Source organism: Sinocyclocheilus anshuiensis, unplaced genomic scaffold (genome assembly GCF_001515605.1).
Source record: "Sinocyclocheilus anshuiensis isolate Anshui unplaced genomic scaffold, SAMN03320099.WGS_v1.1 scaffold257, whole genome shotgun sequence".
NCBI classification, from domain to species: domain Eukaryota; kingdom Metazoa; phylum Chordata; class Actinopteri; order Cypriniformes; family Cyprinidae; genus Sinocyclocheilus; species Sinocyclocheilus anshuiensis.
Window position 1 is genome coordinate 847,563 of NW_015539889.1, and position 23,671 is coordinate 871,233.

The following is a 23,671-nucleotide window of genomic DNA, read 5'->3' on the forward strand; positions in this document are numbered from 1 at the left end:
CACTAGATGAATGTACAGTCCCACTGTTTGAACCACCAGCAGCAGACAGGCTGGAGACAGCATCCTGTGGGGGGCCAGGCTGCATGGAATCACACATGGATATCAAAACTGCCTTCGGATAGTACCACGGGGCATACGATAGCTTGCACAATGGCAAATAAGCGACGAAATCAAGGATAAATACGTTTATCCTAAGTGCTGTCGAAACCAGCCACCGGATAGTAACGTGAAGCACAGGGTATCGCCAAAGTCCCTTTAAGACGACAAGTCATGTCACTCGGCGGCCATCTTTGAAACGCAGACTAATGGCATTGTTATCATTGCACAAACCATTATGCAGTCATTCATTTCACATAACACCTCCAGGCCCTTGTGTAATGCTGCTTTTCTTCGTTCACATCAGGAGGAGACCACAAAGGACAGCTCTACTGGAGATGACATGGTCTCACAACCAACCTTAGGGCACCAGGAGAAGCTCTCAGAGGAGAACGGTGAGATTGAAACAGAGCCTTTTAGGAATGGGGTGGAGACAGAAAGCACTGACAGTGGCGTTACACTCGGAGACAGCAGGGGGTCCATGTGTTCACCCACTCCACTCATGCAGGAAGGTAAGACTTCCCACAGGAACTAATTGAAATTTCTGATCTTTTCATTTTAGCGTTGATACAGATTTTTTTCATTCATTGGAGATCGAAGAAGTCATCCAATAGCCAGTAGCCAATGGTATACAGCACAGCCATGAATTGCTATTGCTAGTCACATTTTGATTTCAGAGAGTGCTTATTAAACGTTTTTGTTGTTTGTAACACCAAAAAGCACCTTACAATTTTATACTATTTTTGTTGATTCTTCCAATGTATTACTCTTAACAAATTACATAACTATAATATATGTCTGTCCTACTATTGCTGTGCTTTTTCCACCCCAGGTCTTGTGCAATCTAATGGAAAGAGACAGTATGACCGGGACTTCCTGTTGGGTTTTCAGTTTATGCCGGCCTGTGTGCAGAAACCAGAGGGACTGCCTCAGATCAGTGATGTGGTGCTAGACAAGGTGTTTATTGTTGTTGTTGTTGTTGTTAATCATTTCTTATGTTGTCAGAAGTTTTGGAGTCCTTCTGGAATTGAGCTGTCTGACTGATTCTTGGATTTTGTAGACAAAAACACAATGTGCATTTGATAAATAATAGTATTACTGTATCACATATGAAATGTATCATGGTTTCCCTAAAAATATTAGGCAGCACGACTGTTTTCAACATTGATAATAATAGATGTTTCTTGAGCACCAAATCAGCATATTAGAATGATTTCTGAAGGATCATGTGACACTGAAGACTGGAGTAATGGCTGCTGAAAATTCAGCTTTGCCATCACAGGAATAAATAATGTTTGGTGAGCGTAAGACATTCAAAAACATTTAAAACATTTTAAACACTTGCACAAGCAGTTATCAAAACTGAACAAAAATGAACAAAAAGTTATCAAAACTAGTCGCTTGCCATACGTGTCTAATCAGTGTTATTAACCTCATAAGTATGCAGGTTAAATCTTAACCCATTTTGTACAATGAGAAATCTCGTAACCTACGTGACTACTCAGTTTAACAGGGTGATCCTAACTATTTTTAGTGTCAAAAACATTCTTTGCCTACTTTCTAAAAAACCTGAAAATACAGACATAAAATTTTTCACTTAAGGTGCTTACAACGTGAAAAGTACAGTAATACAAGTATGTTCCCCGGACTTCTAAACTTTGACTAAGCTGCACTCTTCAGCCATGAAACTCCCTTGACGTCCTGTTTCCATTAAAATTGCATTACGGGTATGTCATACTTGGCAGTAGGCATCATTTAGCCTAAAGATGTTGGAACATAAATGCCCTGCTCCTGTTCAGTGCATAGTCTTAAACTTTAGTCTAATCTGTTGATATGAGAGTTTTCACAGCAAGCTTGTTGTTGTCATCTATATATACTTTCTCGGTTACTGTTTCCGACAACACTTGTTTCTGTTGTTCTGAACATGCACGCAGTACTTTCAGTTTCCTATTTCAGTTCCTAGATTTTACTTTGCATGTGTACTCGCTCACATCTGTTTCTGGCTGTTCTTGCTCCCTCCGTTCACAGGATGACTGGAGCGTAAATCATTGAACATGTTGTTGATATATAAATAACAAATGGAGCTAGTCTCAATGGCAAATACTGTTTCCCCTCAGTGCTGTAGGGCAAGGGAGTGCTGGTCTCAAACAAGTTTTTCTCATACTGATTGTGATAAAGATACAGATAGGTACAGCTAGTCCAAGATCAGCATAAGGAGGAGGGGAGGGAGATCTGGTGTTTTGTTCATGACACAGCTCTGTTTCTCACTGCGCCTCCTGCTGGATTACTCATGGAAATGATCTCTTCTGTTTCAGATTAACCAAAACAAGCTGCCACTGAGGTCTGTGGACCCCAGGTTGATTTCCAGGGGCACTCCCCAGGATTTCACTCCCGCTTTTGCTGACTTCAGCAGGCAGATGCCAGGAGGACACGGCGCCCCAGTGAGTTATAATAACTCGTATGCACTATTACAGACCCAAAAATAATACAGAACCAAAAATAGCTATACATATACATATATATATATATATATATATATATATATGTGAGGTGTGTACACACACACTGACTGGAGCGTAAATCATTGAACATGTTGTTGATATATAAATAACAAATGGAGCTAGTCTCAATGGCAAATACTGTTTCCCCTCAGTGCTGTAGGGCAAGGGAGTGCTGGTCTCAAACAAGTTTTTCTCATACTGATTGTGATAAAGATACAGATAGGTACAGCTAGTCCAAGATCAGCATAAGGAGGAGGGGAGGGAGATCTGGTGTTTTGTTCATGACACAGCTCTGTTTCTCACTGCGCCTCCTGCTGGATTACTCATGGAAATGATCTCTTCTGTTTCAGATTAACCAAAACAAGCTGCCACTGAGGTCTGTGGACCCCAGGTTGATTTCCAGGGGCACTCCCCAGGATTTCACTCCCGCTTTTGCTGACTTCAGCAGGCAGATGCCAGGAGGACACGGCGCCCCAGTGAGTTATAATAACTCGTATGCACTATTACAGACCCAAAAATAATACAGAACCAAAAATAGCTATACATATACATATATATATATATATATATATATAGATGTGAGGTGTTTACACACACACACACACACACACACACACACACACACACACACACATCTATTCATCAAGAAACCACCTAAGATTAATATCTAGGTCTTGTTTCACCCCAAAATCAAAAGAAAGAAATAAATCATTGTATTTTGCATAAAGTAAATGAAGCCTCTTTTAGGGCCATTAAGTTTTTTTTGCCTTTTGACATTATTTTCATAACAATTAAGCACATTTCCATCCAAATTCTCATTACTTCATTGATGCAAAAAAATCCAATTCACATTACTATAATGTGGAAAAAAAGATGATATACTAAGAATTTATATATTGTACCTTTATTACTGCTTTTAATTTGTTTTTCTAATATTATTTTACTGTAAAAACTAATGGCTCAAAAAGCAAAACATCCACATATATTACAGTAATGTGAATTTAGTGGTAGAATGTGCTTAATTTTATAAAAGAAAGTTTCTTTTTTTTTCTTTTGATTTATAAGTGAGATTAGCCCAGCAATTGTCTACATTTTAAAGCGTGACACTCTTCTAAAAGCTGTTCATTTCTTTTCTATCTGTACACTTTATCCAAAGCTTATAAATGTGCGGCGACTTCCACCACGCAAGATCATAGTAAATGTTTCCGTTACTGATGACGTTCAGCTCAAGAAGGCAGATAATGCCTGGAAACCTGGGATGAAGAAAGAGAATGTCACAGATGACCCAGAGGCCCTGAAAACCCAGGTGTGGAGTTCTGCTCTTTTACTATTATCCATAAGTGTTTGAAAAATTAACTGTAAAAGAAGCACTTCAAGAGATGCACACTTAAGCTTGAATTAGATGGTTGTCACATGTGGCTACTTTTGTCCTCGTCGGCACTGGGGTTTTGTTTGACGTTCTCACATCCCTTAAGTCCTGATTTGTCACCTGATTTGTTTATTTTATCTGAAGGTTGTTTTGTTGGCAATCTGTTGCTTTTCTGGCACTTCAGGAGTTGTTCCGGAAAGTTCGTAGCATTTTGAACAAGCTCACACCCCAGATGTTTCATCAGCTGATGAAGCAGGTGACGGATCTCACGATCAACACAGAGGAGAGGCTGAAAGGAGTCATCGACCTTGTGTTTGAGAAAGCCATTGATGAGCCCAGCTTCTCTGTGGCCTACGCCAACATGTGTCGCTGCCTGGCTACGGTACGTTCTGTGCACTTTGGAGTTAATTGTGCAGTGTGCAGTTGTGAAATTTCCATGTCTATTTTCTTTGGACTGTCCGTTATTTTGCCTCATATTACTCATTCTTTAGTATGTCATAAGTATTTCTTCCTCTTATGATCCAATTGTAGCTAAAAGTGCCCACAGCAGACAAACCTAATATCACTGTAAACTTCCGGAAGCTGCTATTGAACCGCTGTCAGAAGGAATTCGAGAGGGACAAAGTGGACGACGTCGTACTTGAGAGAAAACAAAAGGAGCTGGACTCTGCCACATCAGTAATTATTCAATAATGATTAGCAAGAATTTAGACTTGCTCGTCTTAGTTGACTTTTTGACTTTTAGTCCGTAATGTCTATTTATGTACTATATTCACCAGGGCAAATGTATTTAATAGGAAGTTAACCCTAAAATGAAAAATCTGTCATTATTTACTCACCCTCATGCCAACCCAAATCATTTTATTTAAAAAAAAAAATGGTTAGTATGCAGTTGTTACTTTAGTATTTTTTTATATAATGCTAGTATTAAATACTATTATAATATTTATTAATATTATGAATTAGCTTTTATTTTTATATTTTCAGTTTTCATTTTATTGTTAGTTTTCCATCCGATATTTATATTTTATTTATTTCAGCCTACTTTCAATTACCAAAAACAATTTTAATAGTTTTAGTTTTCATTTGTGTTTTGGTTAATAGTAACAGTGCTGCCAGTACATTCTTCAACATTGCTCTTTTTTTGTGTTCCTCTGAACACAAGGAATGACATTAAGGGGGAGTAAATAATGACAATTAATTTTTGGTTGCACTATTCTTTTAAAGACATTATTGAAAGCATTATGGGATTTATATGTAACTCTTTTTTTTTTAGCCCACAGAAAGGGAAAAACTGCAGGAAGAGCTCGAGGAGGCGAAGGACAAGGCCCGGCGTCGCTCCACAGGAAATATCAAATTTATCGGTGAGCTGTTCAAGCTCAAGATGCTGACAGAGCCCATCATGCATGACTGTGTGGTGAAACTACTAAAAAACCATGACGGCGAGAGCTTAGAGTGCCTCTGCAGACTCCTCACTACCATCGGCAAAGACCTTGACTTCGAGAAAGCCAAGGTAACTCACCCAGCAGTTTGTTATTATACATTCTGTAGCCGTATCGATTCGTATTTCACAAGATCAGTGGTAAAAATCCCTTGGAAAGGGAAATTGGGGAAGTCATCCCAGGTAGAATGTTTTACTTATTATTTAAGTAATCTAATATGACCATGAAACTAGATCCACTGTAAAACCTAATGGCAAAAGTATGGTCCACTTTGCAAACTGCTCAAGAACTGCCTCTTAGACAGGAAGGAAGCATCTAATTGACAAGTAAGTAGGGTCTGAAATTAACACTCGTTAAGCAACAAATAAGAGTTAAAATGATTTTTGATGGCGTTGGGTTGATTTACAAGGAATTGCAACATAATGCATGGTTAGTTCGACTTGTAAGAGTGATAGTGTAACCCTCCATGATGTAAATGACTCGAACGACTTAAATTAAAGACATACAGACCATCTACTAAAGAAAACATTTGTCGTGACTTGCACATCTTGTAATGACTTGTACCAGACCAAACACAGATTTTGTATGATTTTTATGGAAGGGTAAATCTGAAATCATGTGCAGATGTGCTTCTACGTTCCTCAGAGAAAATTCTTGAATATCTTGGAATGATTCAATGCCAGAACCTTGTGAATATTGGCAAATCCTGCAATTGGTTTCACCTTCGAAGTGCACAGAAGTCCCCCCCCCCCACATTGGACATTGCATAAATCCAGCCGATCACACTGGAGCTTGCCATTTTCATTTTCATTTTGTGTGCAATATGCATCAGACAGGCGGTCTGTAGGCAGTCCATGGGTGTTCTGTCTGAGGCTGAGACTGCAGTATATAAGGACTGGAGCTTTATTTAGCCCAAAAGGACACTCAAAAGCTGAATTTTTAGATGAATTCTTAACTAACCACATAATCACTGTTGTTCACTTGGCATTCCTTCAGTACGCCTCTGCTGTTTGTTTGTCTGGTAAAATAGGCTACTAATAAATCAGTCCAGTACTCTGGAAAGGCAGCACTCAGCAGTAACAGTGTTAACTGTGATGCTCAAAAAGGAGGGGAAAGTTCGAATTGTTTTGTGCATGTATTGTAGAAAAATAGCTCAAAACGAGACATTCTCGCTGATGGGATCTCTGTAGCGCTGTTCGTGTTGCATTCTTGTATGATGGCTAAAGGCGGGTAACTGAAAGTGTGTCGTTTTGAGTCTTGGAGCATAAACTATGCATGAACTGTCACCAAGTTTCCCATGAGCAAGACAAGTAACACCATTTCTTTTTGAAAAAGGTCTCTTATGATCACCAAGGCTGTATTTATTTGATCAAAAAAAAATGTGTGAAATATTATTACAATTTATAATAACTGTTTTGTATTTTAAAATGTGTTTTACTCCTGTGATGGCAAAGCTGCATTTTCAGCAGCCATTACTTAAGTCATCAATGTCACATGATCCTCCAGAAATCATTCTAATATGCTGATTTGCTGTTAAAAAAGCATTTCTTATTATTATCAATGTTGAAAACAGTTGTGTTGCTTAATATTTTTGTGAAAACCATGATACAGAATTCTTTTTTTTTTTTTTTATTTGAAATAGACATTTTTTGACCAATGTAAAAGCTTTTACTGTCACTTTTGATCAATTTAATAAATAATTTCTGAATAAGAAAATTATTCAAACAAAAATAGAAAAAAAAACCTTTTTACTTTAGTGTCAGTGAAACATAGCCATTATTAAACACACAAACATTTAAAATTGTGTGTTACATTTTCACATGATCTCTTTATGTTGCAGTGAAACTAAATTAGTTCTAAATTACATGCATTGAATGGCATCTAAATAACATTAGAATTTAATATAGAAACCTTTTTAATGCAGTTATAAGTTAAATGGAATATCACATTGCATTGAACACATTTTACACTCCAAAAGCTTTGACTGGAAAAGCCTTTTTTTCACCCAGTTTTCCAGCACAGCTCCTTATCATCGTGGCACGATTGTGTAGCTTTGAGATTTTTATCTTTAATCTGATTGTGAATATGTTGAAATGCCTTTGTCTTTTGAAGTACTTGGTTGAAATGTCATTGTAGCTGTACAAAGGACTGAGCTGGGAAAATGCTGCAGTGCAAAGCAAAAGAATGAGGAATAATCAGGCATGGGGGTGAACATATTCTGAATACTGTACACACACGCACACACACAGTCTAAATGTGTTTCAGCTGAGCCCAACAGACCCTGGAGCTAAGTGTTAGGCAAGAGGGTAAATGTTTTCTGTATCCATCCTTTCTTTCTAGCAGCAGGAACTTGAGGCATTTTTCAGCTCACAGGGAGTCAAATCGGGAAATAGGTTCTGTGTTTATTGACCTTCTTGATTTAGGAACAGTTCTTTGCCTCAAAACATAATTTTTTAGATTTACGATGACTCCCTATATGTCCTGTAACCCATAATGGATGGGTACAGACAGGAAGATCTGTGCAATATGATCACACATCACTGTAGCAATGAAGAAGTCTGTCTTCATTTATAATCAGTAATCTTGCAGTGATGTTGTGATTGACAAGGGCACATGGACTCATGAAGTCAGTATTTGATATTCAACTGAAATGTTTTTCATCACTCCCTGCTCTGTGTCCTTGAATAGCCCCGTATGGACCAGTACTTCAACCAGATGGAGAAAATTGTCAAAGAGCGCAAGACATCGTCACGGATACGGTTCATGCTACAGGATGGAGAGTGTACAGATAGCCATTGCCAGACGTTTAGAAAGGCCTGGTTTTCATGCAAGTAACAGAAAGAAGCATCTGTGTAGCGTTTTTTGCCGTCTTCATTTATTTATTTTTTTAACCACTTCATAATCTTTAGTGCTTTGTGACATTTGACTTTAACGAAAATAGTGGAACAGTGCAGTAAAAGCAGTAATTTGGTGAAATATCATTACAATTTAGAATGGGTTCTTTACTGTCACTTTTTTTTTTATCAATTTAATGCATCCTTGCTAAATAAAAGCATTCATTTCTAATAATAGTATTTTAGATCATTTTAAAATACATTAAAATTGTTCTTTAAAAGTTTTAATATAAAATATTTAATAAAAAAACAATAATTTTACTTTATTATAATTTATATGATTTTTATTTAACATATTAATTTTGTAAGTGGAAAAATATACGTGAAAAAAGGCACGGAAACAGAAACACTGAACTCAGTGGCCCAGAAACAGCCACAGGTTAAATATAGTGTCAGCAAGGTCATAACTTTTGGCATCACATTATATTCACATCGGTTTGCCAATAGCGTAGTTTAGCCTGGTGTCCCTCCCCTGCATTCTTCAGTTTTTGTTTTATCTTTGAGTGATAAAAATGTGTGAGAGAGAAGAGACAAAAAGAGGAGGGATGCTTCTTCAAATTTTTTAAGCTTTTATTGTTTAAAAAAAAAAAAATCCTGAAAGGTTTGTAGTTTTATATAGTTTGGAGTTAAATGTAACTGTTTCTCAGAATGACACTGATCTATTAATCATAGACACCTGATCTCTCTGATTATTTATATTGTCCAGCATAACTGGGTGTCCCGAAGAGCAGACCAGGGTCCTAAAACCATAGAGCAGATCCATAAAGAGGCCAAGCTGGAGGAACAGGAGGAACAGAGGAAGGTTCATCAGCAGCTTCTGTCTAAGGACATCAAGAGGAGGCCAGGTGAGAGCCACAGCACTTCCTCACAGCTTTTTGGATTGTGTCTCCTGTATTGTGTCTCAGGTCAACTACAGCGCCGCCCAGAGGACAAAACCTCATTTGACATTCCAGGTATACTCCGAGATAAGGTTTGAACATCAAAACCATAATGGGAACATGTTCAGACAGCAGGCTTTGCAGACAGCTCATTTGTAGAGGAGAACACGTTAATGGTTAACAAGGTTTGACTGTGCTTTTGGGTTTGTTCATACAAGAGTAACTTGACAGATTTCCTATTATTTTAAAGGAATAGTTCAAAAAAATTATAATCTAAAAAGTAAGGAATGTGACAGCTTGTGAGTAAGAAAATAATGACAGAAATCACATTTTTGGGTGAACTATTCCTTTAGATCAGTGGTTCTCAACCCTTTAAGATATTTCTGGTACAAAGCTTCTTGTTTTCATTTTTATATTTTCAGAAACTAGAAGAGATGATATTGAAAATCCAGAAGTTACATCCAAAAATTTCAAGAACTGCATTTTCTACTAGTTTGTGACTGTAATTCTCAGCAATTTCAGCAATCTCAGAGCTTCACATAACTATAAAAATGTTTATTCATTATAGAAATGTATTGTTTTTAAATTTGATAAAAGTTTGAAATATTTGATTTATTTTCATGACACTTCACAAAATTCCCTTATATATCCAGATTTTATTTTAGGAATGCTTAAATATAAATGACATTTATTGAGGTAACAAATTAAAATAAGAAATATGCTTGGAATTAATTCACTGAAAAGCTGAAATAATTATATTTCTAAAAGAAATATCCTTCGAATTGTGATGAGGCCCCTTTGTGGGTCCTGGCCCCCTGCTTTAAACACGTAATAAAACCCTTGGCATGTCTGATTCAGTGTTCAATGACTATTATAGGCTAGTGGTGATCTGTTGTGAAATAATGCTGCTCTGTGTCTTTGGTTATAGACCAAAGAGATCAGCGCTCCCAGAGGGAGGAGACCTGGAACACTGTGCCCACTACTAAGAACAGCAGGACCATCGACCCCACAAAGATCCCCAAGATCTCCAAGGTGAAGAGATGATTCGCTGCACAAACACTTCATATTTCACACATAAAACCCATTTTTGAATGCCAATCAGTGGGTACCACTGCCACCTACTGATTATAATCACAGTTGTTAAGTGCAGCATGGAATATGTTGACATTGGCACCACATGTGCTTTAACAATCAATGATGAGTCATTTTAGAATCTGTGATATAGTGATGAGGTAGTAATGCTCTCGTACCCTCTATGACCTCTGAATCCCAACCAATCCCCATTACAGCCTCAAATCGATGAAAAGATTCAGCTTGGTCCGCGGGCTCAGATCAACTGGATAAAGGGCAGCAGTGGTGGAGCTAAAGCTAGTGACCCTGGTGAGGCCACATCCACAAATGACACACAGTGTGAAGTAATGTTCAAGACTTTGTTAAAACTTTGTCTTAAATTGACTGCCCATTCAGTGAAGTTTAGATTACTGTTTTCTATATTACATGCCCATGTTTCCAGAGTTAACGCGCTCTGCCAGTAGCACCCTGAACCGTTATTCAGCACTACAGTCGTCCACATCTCAGCCCAGCCCAGCACCAGCCCAAACTTCTGATTCTGATTCCAGACGCCCACTGGGAAGGTACCCAACATCTGAGAACTGAAGAGCTACAAATACAAATGTAGAATTTAAATGTCATTTGTCTTATTTTGTATGTCTCTGCCAGTCGTGGTCGTGATCGCAGTGAAAAGCCGTTGAGTTTGGGGCCATCACGACCGGGACTCTTCAGCAGAGGTAGCAGCGCTAAGGAGCTAACAGACAACATGGCCTCTCAGGAGACATGGAGAGAGGGGCCTGACTCACACCATACACCTCGTAAAGCCAGCATTCCAGAGGAGAAATGTGAGATAGAGAACAATAGACCCACAGAGACATGTGAGGAAGGATACATGCTTACACTAGTCAACACATATACATTAAAGCTGCATTTTCCATGTATTTGCTTGTGTACTAAATATATATTCTATATACTGAGCTTCTGCTTCATTGCAGTGAAATCTGAGACACTGCAGGTCACTGGTGGTTCAGAGAAGCCCATCCTGACCGAAGAGGAGGTCGAGCGGAAGTCCAAATCCATCATTGATGAGTTTCTGCACATTAATGACTACAAGGTACATCACAGGACCCTAACACTAACCCAAACAAAAACTCCCGACATTTACAATGAAAAAACAAACTTCTGTTCAGAAGTTTGGGGTAACTACGATTAGTTTTATTCAACAAGGATGCATTAAATTAATAAAAAGTGACAGTAAATAAATTTGTTACAAAAAAATTCTGTTTCAAATAAATGCTGCTCTTTTGATCTTTGAAAAGAACAAAAATGTATCACGGTTTTGACGAAAATATTATCCAGCACAACTTTTCAACATTGATAATAATAATAATGCACCAAATCAGCATATTAGAATTATTTCTGAAGTATCATGTGACACTGAAGATTGCTGTAATGTCTCCAGGTAGTGTTACTGTTTAGCTAAAAATAAAATTTAATTCTTGTATCTAGTGTTTGGAAGTCTTCATTATGTGCATCTCTTTTCACCATGATATATTTAGAAAGTCTATATTGTATTGTAATAGTGTCTGTCTATGTGAGTGCCTGCCATCATACAGCTTTTCATTATTATGTTTGATTCAGTGTATGTAACATAACTTTTAATATCTACTATGTGATTGTTTGTCAGTACTGTGAACCGTTTTGTGTTCGTGTCTGTTTGTGTGTGCAGGAGGCAGTGCAGTGTGTTATTGAGATGGATCAGCCCTCTCTGCTGTTTGTGTTTGTGCGCATGGGTCTGGAGTGCACACTGGAGCGTAGTCAGAAAGCCAGAGAGCACATGGGACTGCTCTACTATCAGCTTATTCAGAAGGGCATCTTACCCCATTCTCAACTCTTCAAAGCGTGAGCACACACACATTTCATTAGCATCAAATGTAGTTTGCATGTTGTGCACTTTCATCCTATGGTAGTAAAGCGCTATGGTTTGTCCCTGTCTCTTGGCTCTGTAGGTTTTCAGAGATGCTGGAGCAGGCTGATGATATGGCCATAGATGTTCCCTTCATTTGGCTTTACCTGGCTGAGCTGCTCAGTCCTCTGCTGAGAGAAGGAGGAATCAACATGAGAGAGCTGTTCAGGTCAGGACCCCATTGGTCACATCAAACACTGAAAGAGGAGGGTCTTATCTCTGTTAGTTCTGTTTGGTGCTTTTTTGTAATTTGTGATGAAAAGGACATTCCACCCCTAAAACCCTGTTACATGTTGTCCTTGATTATTAGATGGATGTTCGTTTGAGGTGGAATCTCCTTTCAAAGGACGATTTAAGAAATGCATGTACTGTTAAAGCTCCAGTACAGGGTCAAGATATTATTCATATTATATTATAATACATCTAAAACATGAAATTATAGTATTATATTATTTTCTTTCGATATATCTGTAGGTTCATGGTGGATTGTTGTAGCATATTCCCAGCATGTCTCCGGCCTTATATTTTATTTTATTTTGTATTATACCGCGATCTGTCTGAACAATCGATTCTGATTGGTTGGAAGGTTGTTGTTCAGTCAGTTTAATCACCGTTCTATATTAATGTGCTGCTTTCATTGAACCTCACACACACATCGCGCAGCACACATGCATAAACATTCAGGAGCAGAGAAACTTGTTATCAACGCTGTCCTGCAACTTTTATTAATAAAAAAGCTTCGCTACTGAATCGCTACATTATATTTCTCTCTCTCTGTCTCACTATTTACTTCAAATAAATGCTATAATTCATTCAAATAAAAGAAATGGTAAAGCACTGCTTTATATCTGTGTCTGATTTAAAGCTGGCAGTATGGTATATCTAACATGCCGTAAGTGACAAATATAACCTTCATTTTTACCCTTCTGGTCAAATATTGCACTGCAAACATCAATGGACAGCTTTAATTTGTAAATGTTGGCAAATGACCATGGTATAAGTGGGATAATCCATGGCTTAGGTGGATTTAGGCATTAAAATAATCAAAATATTAATAAAAAATATTATAGTATCTCAATTCTAAAATAACTGTTTTTTAATAAATAATATTTTATAATAATAAAAAATAATATATTTTTTACATTTAATAAAAAAAAGTACAATATGCATCCTCACTAGCTACTTTGTCACTATTACACTACAAGAACATTTTACCATATTTCTGAATAATTTATTTAAAAATTCTGTTTAAAACAACTTTCATAGGCAAGAATGTATTATCGAAGGGTGAGCTGCATCCAAAGCAGGTTGCGCAGTCGGACGTTTTGCAGTCTTTGAGAACATTTTTTTAAGTCAGCATGGCCTTTTTGAATTTTTCTTCAGACAAACCTCATTGTATTGGGTTATTGGGACTTCTGGGGCTTTAACAGTTTGGCAGTGCACAGTAGTTGCAGTCATTCCAGGTCCTTGCAGGCTCCAGCTGTCATAGTGATTCAGTTTAGCATCTAATGGAGATTTGTTTTGTTTCTGCAGTGAGTTAAGTAAACCGCTACTCCCTGTGGGAAGAGCTGCCATCTTATTTTCTGAAATACTGCACCTACTATGCAAACAAATGGTAAGATCATTGAGTTCGTCTTTATCTAGTCCGTCATCTGTGGTTTAGGGCTCCTGCATGATGCTTTCTATAAACAGACACCTCTATGACAGAAACAGTATGCTGTAAATAAGCTTTGTGTATTGTTCTGGGTTCCATGGGTTTGTGTGTTTACATGCGTCTGATTGTGCTACAGAGCCATAGGAAAGTTGGAGACTTGTGGAGAGAGTCTGGGCTGAACTGGGCCGACTTCCTGCCTGAGGGAGAACATCTTCCTACCTTCATCTCACAACAGGTGAGAATGTAGCCTGAACACCCTTCCCAGAAATGAACCATCGGTGTTTAGAAGTAATTAACTCAACATAGCAACACATAAAAAAATGCAGCTGTTTTCAAAATATTGTAGCTTTATCAAGCTACTTTTTAAAACAGATAGCAGCATTGCACAATTGTTACCAAAACTGAGTTTATAATCTGAACCAAAATGTCAGCTCTTGTTCTTATACTTAAGCATTAGAAATTCTGACTCATTTTAGTGAATTACTTCGTTTAAATGATTCTTTAAAATAAATCATTCTAATAAGCAATTTACGAATTCATTTGAGCCCTGTGCTGCATTTTAGATTATGTACAGTACAAATTAATATTATTTATATTTCAATAATTTACCAAAATAATAAAATGGTACATTTCTGCTATTCATCATTGTTTTCAGCTGTTTTATTGGTGCTGTCCTCACTGTTTTTGTGCATCAGTAAGATTGTTTTTAGGAAAAGTAATATTTTATTCAAGGCCGCATTAAATTAATTAAAAATGACAGTAAAGACAATGTTACAAAAGAGTTATATTTTAAATAAATGCTGTTCTTTTGAACTTTCTATTCATCAAAGTATCCTGAAAAAAAAAAATCAGTTTACACAAAGATATTAAAAAACACAACTGTTTTCAACATTGACAATAATAATGTTTCTTGAGCACCAGATCAGCATATTAGAATGATTTCTGAAGGATCATGTGACACTGAAGACTGGAGTAATAATGCTGAAAATTCAGCTTTGCATCACAGGAATAAATAAAAATATATTCAAATAGAACAAAATAATATTTCGCAATATTTCAATTTTTAATGTATTCTTTGTAGCGCTGGCCCCTAATATTCGACTAACTGTTAGTCGACCAGAAGAGGCTTAGTCGATCAAACTTTTATTAGTCTCAGAGAAAAAAAAAATTCCACAGGAAGTGGCAAAGTCACATAGTCCGTGAAGGACAAATTATTAACAGCTGGTCTATGTGGTAATTACAGTACATCAGACATCCAAACGTTCATTTCATTCATCGACCTCAAATGTGGCTTTTCATCTGAAACATGCAAGTAGTAGCAACTTTACATAGCCGCTCGCTCTACCGTTAACCTAGAAAAATGTGTGCTATTCAAGTGTTATGTAATCCATATGAAACATGCACGTCTGCAATCTGTGGAGATGATAAGTCAGTCTCGTCGACTTCATCACTGCAGCCACAGTTATGCAAATACAGAAAACACTAGAATTAAGGCGGTGGTCTTGCTGTTTTTTTCCCTGACGCATTCATAATCATTACTTCTGCCGGTGTGCAGTGGCAAGTTTTATGTGCGCGCTTGAGCGCTGATAGGCTATAGGCAATTGAAGTCAAATTATTCTGAATTATATGGTTTATTAATATATACGTTTAATTAGTCGACTAATTGCGAAAAATGAAGGACTACTAGTCGACTAGAAAAATCTTTAGTCGAGGGCAGCCCTAATTCTTTGATCACATAAATGCAGCCTTGGTGTACAGTAGTGTGTGTGTGTGTTTATAGCTAGTTTAAAGCAACTTCCCCAATTTCAAGGAATGTGTTATAAAAGAAGCTTTAAGGAAAAATGTGCTCTAGAACACAAAATCAACCAGCTGTGTCTTTTCCCACTTTTTCCAGAAGTTAGAGTTCACCGTATCAGAAGTCTCCCCTGTGTCCCCGGCCACAGCTAAACCCAGCCTCAGTCCTGAGGAGCTCTTCAAACAGCTAGAGCACCTCCTGCTAGAAGACATGGCTAGTGACGAACAGATCTTCGACTGGGTCGAGGTGAGACTGATCCCATAGACCTCTCAAGCAGATCCGCAATGCCAAAATTCACATGTATGAAACATCTTCAAGAAAATGCAAGTCTTAAAAGCTGCTTTTCTTTTCAGGCTAATTTGGACGAATCTCAAATGAGTTCATCTCCATTTTTGAGAGCTTTAATGACGGCTGTATGTAAAGTAGCAGTTAAAGGTAAGCAAACTACTTACTCTACTTCAACAGCTTCATCTCTATCTTCCTTTTACCAATTACTTTCGTCTTTTTTCCTCCAGATGAAAGCACGTCCTGTAGAGTGGACACTGCTATCATCCAGAGACGCCTGCCTATATTACATAAGTACCTTAACTCGGACACCGAGCGGCAGCTGCAAGCACTTTATGCTCTTCAGTCTTTGATTGTCGCCCTGGATCAACCTCCCAGTATGTAGCAAATGAAAATAAAGATGCCAAACTGAACTAAAGATTTCTAGGATTGTAATTTTTCTCTACTTCTATCCACAGATCTACTCCGAATGTTTTTCGACTGTCTTTACGATGAGGATGTTATTTCGGAGGAGGCTTTCTATCAGTGGGAAACGAGTAAAGACCCAGCGGAACAGCAGGGAAAAGGCGTAGCACTGAAGTCTGTCACCGCTTTCTTCACCTGGTTACGAGAGGCGGAGGAGGAGTCTGAGGATAATTGACACAAGCAGGTGGCCGACGCCCAGAGGCCCCCTACTGACACAAACAAAAAATGCATCCAGACTAAACCGGTCTAGCCATAGACAGACTTACTCCTGCAGACAAAGGAACTTTGACTTTGAAACGCTGGCCAACTTGAGCTGGAACTCTCTACGCAACGGAGGGAACACTAAATACTTGTATCATATATATAGAAAATATTTTTTAAGTTTGACTTTTTGTTTCTTTTGTTACTTTTAAAATAAGAGACTTAAAATAGGTTCTGAATTCTTTAATTTATTATTTTTTTTAAGAGACTGCAAGTATGGAGTTCTATTTAACATTTGCAGGCAAAAAGAACATTGATAGAAATAACAGAATAAACATGTATCATAACAATAATATTCATTTTGTTTAAATGTGTCAGCAGCCTCCCTGGATTCATGTGATTGACCTTGAAGCAAATAAAATATTTCCTCAGAAATAAATAAATAAATGCATACATTTTTGGCTCGAGGTGGGGACTGGTCCAGGATCGGCTAATGTTGCTGAAGTTTTGAGAAACACCCGCCACTGGTTCTTCTGCTTCGGCTTTTGCTCAGTGAACTTTCCAAGTAACATGGCAAACACAGTAAAAATGAATATGCATCCTGAATGGAATGAAAAGAATCCAGACTTCAACATCAAATAGCTGTATGCATTAAGGTGAAGTGCAAACACTAATGCAAGTCAGAACATTGCCAGGATTGCTCAGTGTACTTGTGATGAAGAACTACAGAGGAAATGTAAAGCTTGTAAATACATTAAAGTGAAAGAATGAGATTTAAAAATTGCCATGATGGTGTGCTGTTTGTTTGTGCAGGGAAAATTTACAGCATTTTGCCTATTGGCAGTTAATCTCTGCATCCTGACATGTGGATGTCTATCTTGAACAGATTATTTGCTGTTTTTACCTCACAAAGGACAAAGGATTGTTAAAAAAAAAAAGAGATATATACAATGAGTACAAAGTATAATAACCTTAATAAGTCTTTGATAGACATATCAGCAGTTCAGATATATTTAAATGTGAATTATATGTTTTAGGATATTTTATTTGCATTTTTTTTTACTTAATTTCCAAATTGACTGTAAAGCATTACGTAATGCAAGCAATTTTATTAATATTAAGTTATAGTTTAATTAATCATAGAGTGTGATCAATATTTGTAACTAATTTTTTTCTAATATCATAAAAATAATCTGTGAAAATGTAACGAAAACAACCAGTCAGGGACTTTTACTTTAAGTTAGCCGGAGACTTTTAATTTATCAGGTTTATTCCCACAACTCCACCGTACGTCGTGACGTCAGACGTACAGAGCGTGTGAACGCTCACCTCCTGAAGTCGCGAATTGGTAAGTCGTTAATTAAATGCAACTTTAAAATGAATGAAACTCCGTTTATATAATAATTGTTGCTTAATTCAAGCCTTATTTCAAAAACAGACATAAACCACCTTTAAAATGATACGCTGCTACCTATATCACGTAACGTGCAAATTTACCATAACGATGCACTAGAACAGTGGTTCTCAAACCTGTCCTGGAGTACCCCCAGCCCTGCATATTTAGTACGTCTCCCTCATCTATCACACCTGATTCAACTCATCAGCTCATTAGTGGAGACTGCAAGACCTGAAGTGGGTGTGTCAGATATAGGGAGACATACAAAATGTGCAGTGCTGGGGTACTTCATGGAGAGGGTTGAGAACCATTGCACTAGAATAAACAACAATGGGTCTGTTTTGAATCGAAGTTGCCTACCTAGACAACATTTTGCGTATCATAGTATGTTGTCTAGGTGGGCAGCTCATGAGGTTTTCAAACACAAGACTATCTGCAATCTGAGCGTTTCTGTCTTGCTTCGTTCACTTGCAGTCATCAAGCAGCAAAGATGTTCCGGCCGAAGCCCACACTGAAGGACAGACAGCACCTTTACAAGCTGATCATCAGCCAGCTGCTGTATGACGGCTACACCACCATCGCCAACAGCCTGATCAGTGAGGTGAAGCCTCCGAGTGTGGTGTCTCCATCAGAGCAGCTCATGCAGCTGGCCAAGATGGGTATGACTCCAGTCTATACAAATTTGTCAGTTTCTGACACTTTTAGCGTTTAATATTTTTTACTTGTACTGTATAATTGCTAAGTAACAGAATAAACTAAACCAGTGCCTATTAAGTACTTGCATATTTTTTTTTCTTTTGCAACAAAGGATTCAACATTTGCAAGCAAAAGGACAATAAACAAGAGGGTTATAATAGATGAAATCCTGAAGCTGAAGCATGTTATTTTCTTAGTATTACATCAAAAAAGATTTTAGAGTTCTTTAAAGAATTTCTGCAAGGAATAGTGATAAAATAATTACAGACTTGATGTGAAAAGGGTGTATTTTCAAACAATCAGCAAAAACACAAGTTTAGGGATCAATTCCTCTTACCAAAATCAGAGAAGTCAATCCAAAACACTTTGCAACATACACAATTCAAAAATAAGTGAGTAATTGTTTCTTCAAAGTGATGGCTAAAAGAGCAGTTGTGTCCGTAAACTGCAAGCTTATGATTTACTGGCTCACAAATGTGAATAATTTGAAAAGATTAAATTTTTCTCGAAGAAGCCAGAAAAGAACTTTAATCTGATTTCATAGGAATGGAGAACGATGACAGTGCGGTACAGTACGCCATTGGCCGCTCGGAGACCGTGGCGCCCGGTGTGGGCATCGACATGGAGTTTGATGCAGACGTGCAGACCATGTCCCCAGAAGCATCGGAGTACGAGACCTGCTATGTGACGTCTCATAAGGGTCCGTGCCGTGTGGCCACTTACAGCCGTGATGGGCAGCTCATAGCAACTGGCTCCGCCGACGCCTCCATTAAGATCCTGGATACTGAGCGCATGCTGGCCAAAAGCGCCATGCCGCTGGAGGTCAGTGCCACCCTGAAGTCGACGTGGTTTTCTGTTGATTGCGGTTGAGTTGATTTTCCTTTTTTTTCTTCCTTATCTCTATATAGATATTATTGTGAACAATTCATCCAGGCATATGCTTAATTTAAAAAAAATTGTGCCTCCACTTTGGAGTTTAATACCCACACCTCAAAATCCAATCAACATCAATGCAGAACCAAGTTCCTGCCCTACCTTTTTTCTTTTTTGATAATGCTTCACTTCACTTGTTTCATAGCGACTTCCGGGTATGTAGTTTATTCAAGTTGGACGACCTGACTGTGCAATTCTGCTTTACGATTTAGGTGATGATGAACGAAACGGCCCAGCAGAACATGGAGAACCACCCTGTAATCAGAACCTTGTATGATCATGTGGATGAGGTCACATGCCTGTCTTTTCACCCGACCGAACAGATCTTGGCCTCTGGCTCTCGTGATTACACTCTCAAACTCTTTGATTATTCAAAGCCGTCAGCAAAAAGAGCCTTCAAGCACATACAGGTATAAAATCAAACTAAACCATGCCTCCTAAATTAGTTTGAAAAGGTAAACATTTATAATAAGCTGGAGTTTAAAAGGTCATTTGTGGCCCTTCATTTATTGGAGAAGGTTGCATGGATTTCTTTGGAATGATTCTCCCTTTCCTTTTCTACAGGAAGCTGAAATGTTGCGCTCCATCTCTTTCCATCCGTCTGGGGATTTCTTACTAGTTGGCACGCAGCATCCAACCTTGCGTCTTTATGACGTCAACACTTTCCAGTGTTTTGTGTCCTGCAACCCTTTGGATCAGCACACAGACACCATCTGCGGAGTCTGTTACAATCCCAGCGCTAACAGCTACGTTACCTGTAGCACAGACGGCAGCATCAAGTTATGGGACGGAGTGTCGAACCGGTGCGTGACCACTTTTGAGAAGGCCCATGACGGCGCTGAGGTCTGCTCGGCTGTCTTCTCCAAAAACTCCAAGTATATCCTGTCCAGCGGGAAGGATTCTGTTGCTAAACTCTGGGAAATTTCCACAGGCCGTACTCTGGTCAAGTACACAGGTAAGATGGAGAATTCTGGGTAGGGTTAGATTATGGATTACACAGGCTAGATGAGGAGTTGTGATTAAAGGTGGGGAAAAAGGTGTAGATTTTCTATTTTAAGCAATTCAATATCAGTTATTAAAATCTATTCTGTTCTGTTGCTGCTGAATCTTCATTGGTGAAATAAATAATTTTTTACCTCAGAAGTTTCTGTTAATTTGCAGTCAGTATTCAGATTCAATAGAAGACAGTGTACTGCAACATAATATCAAGAAAGGTTGTTCTATTAATTTGTCTGATTTCTGGACAAATTACTCGACTCGATTGCAAAGCTTGACCAGTGCAGTCTGTTTCAAATTACTCTTATGAGTCAGTTCTTTATTTTGAATTTTAAAAAACACAGTCAGCGTAACCAGTATATTCTAATAATCCTGGACAAATGACTCTTATGATTCTTTTTAGTGAAGTAAAAGTGTATAGCATGACCGTTGTAGTCCAATTAATGAGCAAATTACTCTTATTTGCCAGTTCTTTACAGTGAATCAAAAACACAGCATAAACGGTGAGATCTGATTGCAGGACAAATGACTCTTATGAACCAGTTCGTTTTAGTTAATCAAAAACATAAAAAGGACGGTCTCATCAGTATCATTTGCTTGTGAATTGAAAAAAAAAACATACAGCATGACCAGTAAAGTCTGATTCCTGGACAAATAACTCTTATGAACTGACTTATTCAAACCAGTGTAGCCCATTTCACAAGAAAATGACTCTTATGAACCGACTTCAGAAGCACACATCACAACCAGTGCAGCCCAATTTCGGAAACGCGTGACTCCTATGAGTCGGTTTGAATCAGTCTGAAACATTGCCCTGTATAATTTACATCATTAACTGGGAAAGAATAAAAAGTGTTGTAAGCAAAATATACTGAAATGAATCTGAATCTAACCAAATTTAGAGCCTGAGAATCTGAATCAAATTGAAACAGAAAAATCTGTGTATGTTATAAGCATCTAGGAGTGGAATGTATGTATTAAATATGTATTAAAAAAAATTTGCAATTGGTAGTTAATATTATCTTGGAACTTACATTGGTCAATTTGGGGTGAATAAATTAAAACCTTGACATATATGTTGGAAATACCGTGTCTGTCATCATGCCACCTGTCCAGTGTTTTTAACTGCGGCGCTCACACGCTGCTGCCTGCTCACCCTCATTTTGTTTCCCGTCATGCAGGTGCAGGTCTCAGTGGGCGACAAACACACCGCACTCAGGGTGTTTTCAACCACACTGAGGACTATGTGCTGCTGCCAGATGAGCGAACCATCAGCTTGTGCTGCTGGGATTCACGCACAGCTGAGAGGAAGAACCTGCTCTCATTAGGCCACAATAACATTGTGCGCTGTATCGTACACTCACCCACCAACCCTGGCTTCATGACCTGCAGCGATGACTTCAGAGCACGATTCTGGTATCGCCGCACCACCACTGACTAAGACACATTTACGTGCTTTAAATCCAAAGGGTCTGAGTTTCTTTTATCAGCAGGTCACAAACACAGAAATGTCTACACTGTGTATGACTTCACAGGCTTGTTTGCCAAGGCTCCATATCATTTAACACACAAGCATTTTTAAAAGCATCAGAGAGCTTATGACTGCGGTACCTTTGTATTACTGTCGGGTGGTGCTGTTTTACAACCATCTGAGATCCATCCTTTTCAGATTTTTAGAACTTTACTACCTTTTAGTATCGTCAGAACTATCAGCCGTAAAGTTGCATTGAAGCTAGAGACAGAAAAACATTTTTTGGTTTATTTGTGTATCTGACAACAAGTAGATGAGTATTATTCTGTCATGACAAGTGCCTAGAATGCCCTCTTTTCAGTTTTGATTTGTGTTCTGTGCTCTTTGTTTTATATTAAAAGACTCTGGGAGAATTGTTTCTTGTCCCATTCCATTTTTTTTTTCATAGTTACACATCTGAAGTGTTTTTGAATGGCATAGAATCATTGAACCGTAGTTGTTAGTGGAGCTTGCTATTGCTCAAACTCCTAACCCTAACTCCTAATCCATTCAACTTTGTGTATCTAAACCATTTGACCATGAGACAATTCTGAGTAAAAAAACCCACTAGACTTTTCCTGTGTTTAAAAGTTTGGGGTCAGAAAGATTTTTTTTTTAATGCTTTTAAAATTGTGCTTATTTTAAATACTACACTGAACAAAATTATAAATGCAACACTTTTGCTTTTGCCCCCATTTTTCATGAGCTGAACTCAAAGATCTAAGACTTTTTCCATGTAAACAAAAGGCCTATTTCTCTCAAATATTGTTCACAAATCTGTCTAAATCTGTGTTAGTGAGCACTTCTTCTTTGCCGAGATAATCCATCCACCTCACAGGTGTGGCATATCAAGATGCTGATTAGACAGCATGATTATTGCACAGGTGTGCCTTAGGCTGGCCACAATAAAAGGCCACTCTAAAATGTGCAGTTTTATCACACAGCACAATGCCACAGATGTCGCAAGTTTTGAGGGAGCGTGCAATTGGCATGCTGACTGCAGGAATGTCCACCAGAGAAAAGCAAAAGTGTTGCGTTTATAATTTTGTTCAGTGTATTATTAGTATTTAAAAAATGTTTTAATTTTAATTTCTTTAAAAAGTAATTTATTCCTGTGATCCTTATTATCAATGTTGAAAAGAGTTATGCAGAACAACAAAATTTCAGAAGAACAGCATCTATTTAAAATATTTAGTATGTAAATGTGTTTTAGTAAATGTCTTTACTGTCACTTTTGATCAATTTAATGCATCCTTGGTGAATAAAAGTATTTCTTAAAAAAAAAAAAACTACCAAAATATTAAAATAAAACAAAAAATAGAAGTTTCAAATAATAGCATTTGTATAATAAAATGTTTAAAATAGTATTTAAACACTTTCTGGCAGTTAAACCTTACAGGAAATATTCATAGTTAAGATGAGGGGACTAGTCACATCCAAAATGAATCCTGCATGTCGAAAAAGTAATTTTCATAACAAGACAATGAAGAGGCATAAGTCATAAATGTTTGTTTACCTATATGGCAATTATACATCCATATAGG

General features: G+C 37.8%; 2 protein-coding genes across 4 annotated transcripts in view; both read left to right on the forward strand.

Moving 5' to 3' along the window:
* LOC107685637 (eukaryotic translation initiation factor 4 gamma 3-like) overlaps positions 1-17,185 on the forward strand; it is a 56,276-nt gene extending 39,091 nt beyond the window's left edge. Inside the window, exons 13-34 of the mRNA XM_016482288.1 lie at positions 404-608; positions 929-1,053; positions 2,412-2,537; positions 3,754-3,903; positions 4,151-4,348; positions 4,498-4,644; positions 5,243-5,479; positions 8,097-8,188; positions 8,975-9,147; positions 10,109-10,212; positions 10,470-10,560; positions 10,694-10,814; positions 10,900-11,108; positions 11,226-11,344; positions 11,960-12,132; positions 12,240-12,365; positions 13,730-13,811; positions 13,987-14,085; positions 15,745-15,891; positions 15,999-16,080; positions 16,161-16,307; positions 16,389-17,185. Of these exons, the coding sequence (XP_016337774.1) occupies positions 404-608; positions 929-1,053; positions 2,412-2,537; positions 3,754-3,903; positions 4,151-4,348; positions 4,498-4,644; positions 5,243-5,479; positions 8,097-8,188; positions 8,975-9,147; positions 10,109-10,212; positions 10,470-10,560; positions 10,694-10,814; positions 10,900-11,108; positions 11,226-11,344; positions 11,960-12,132; positions 12,240-12,365; positions 13,730-13,811; positions 13,987-14,085; positions 15,745-15,891; positions 15,999-16,080; positions 16,161-16,307; positions 16,389-16,570 (3,135 nt within the window). The 3' untranslated portion in view covers positions 16,571-17,185. The remainder of the gene's footprint in view (positions 1-403; positions 609-928; positions 1,054-2,411; positions 2,538-3,753; positions 3,904-4,150; positions 4,349-4,497; positions 4,645-5,242; positions 5,480-8,096; positions 8,189-8,974; positions 9,148-10,108; positions 10,213-10,469; positions 10,561-10,693; positions 10,815-10,899; positions 11,109-11,225; positions 11,345-11,959; positions 12,133-12,239; positions 12,366-13,729; positions 13,812-13,986; positions 14,086-15,744; positions 15,892-15,998; positions 16,081-16,160; positions 16,308-16,388) is intronic.
* Positions 17,186-17,871: 686 nt separating this feature from the next.
* LOC107685639 (cleavage stimulation factor subunit 1-like) lies at positions 17,872-22,520 on the forward strand. Of its 3 annotated transcripts, none has more exons than XM_016482291.1 (6): positions 17,872-17,944; positions 18,467-18,651; positions 19,233-19,510; positions 19,834-20,031; positions 20,186-20,576; positions 21,799-22,520. In XM_016482291.1, exons 2-6 carry the CDS (start codon positions 18,483-18,485, stop codon positions 22,056-22,058), a joined length of 1,296 nt encoding a protein of 431 aa, XP_016337777.1. In that variant the 5' UTR covers positions 17,872-17,944; positions 18,467-18,482; the 3' UTR covers positions 22,059-22,520. The 3 variants fall into 3 exon arrangements, with proteins under 3 accessions (XP_016337777.1, XP_016337775.1, XP_016337776.1); XM_016482289.1 differs by lacking the exon at positions 17,872-17,944 and adding an exon at positions 18,262-18,326; XM_016482290.1 differs by lacking the exon at positions 17,872-17,944 and adding an exon at positions 18,262-18,290.
* Positions 22,521-23,671: the final 1,151 nt, after the last annotated feature.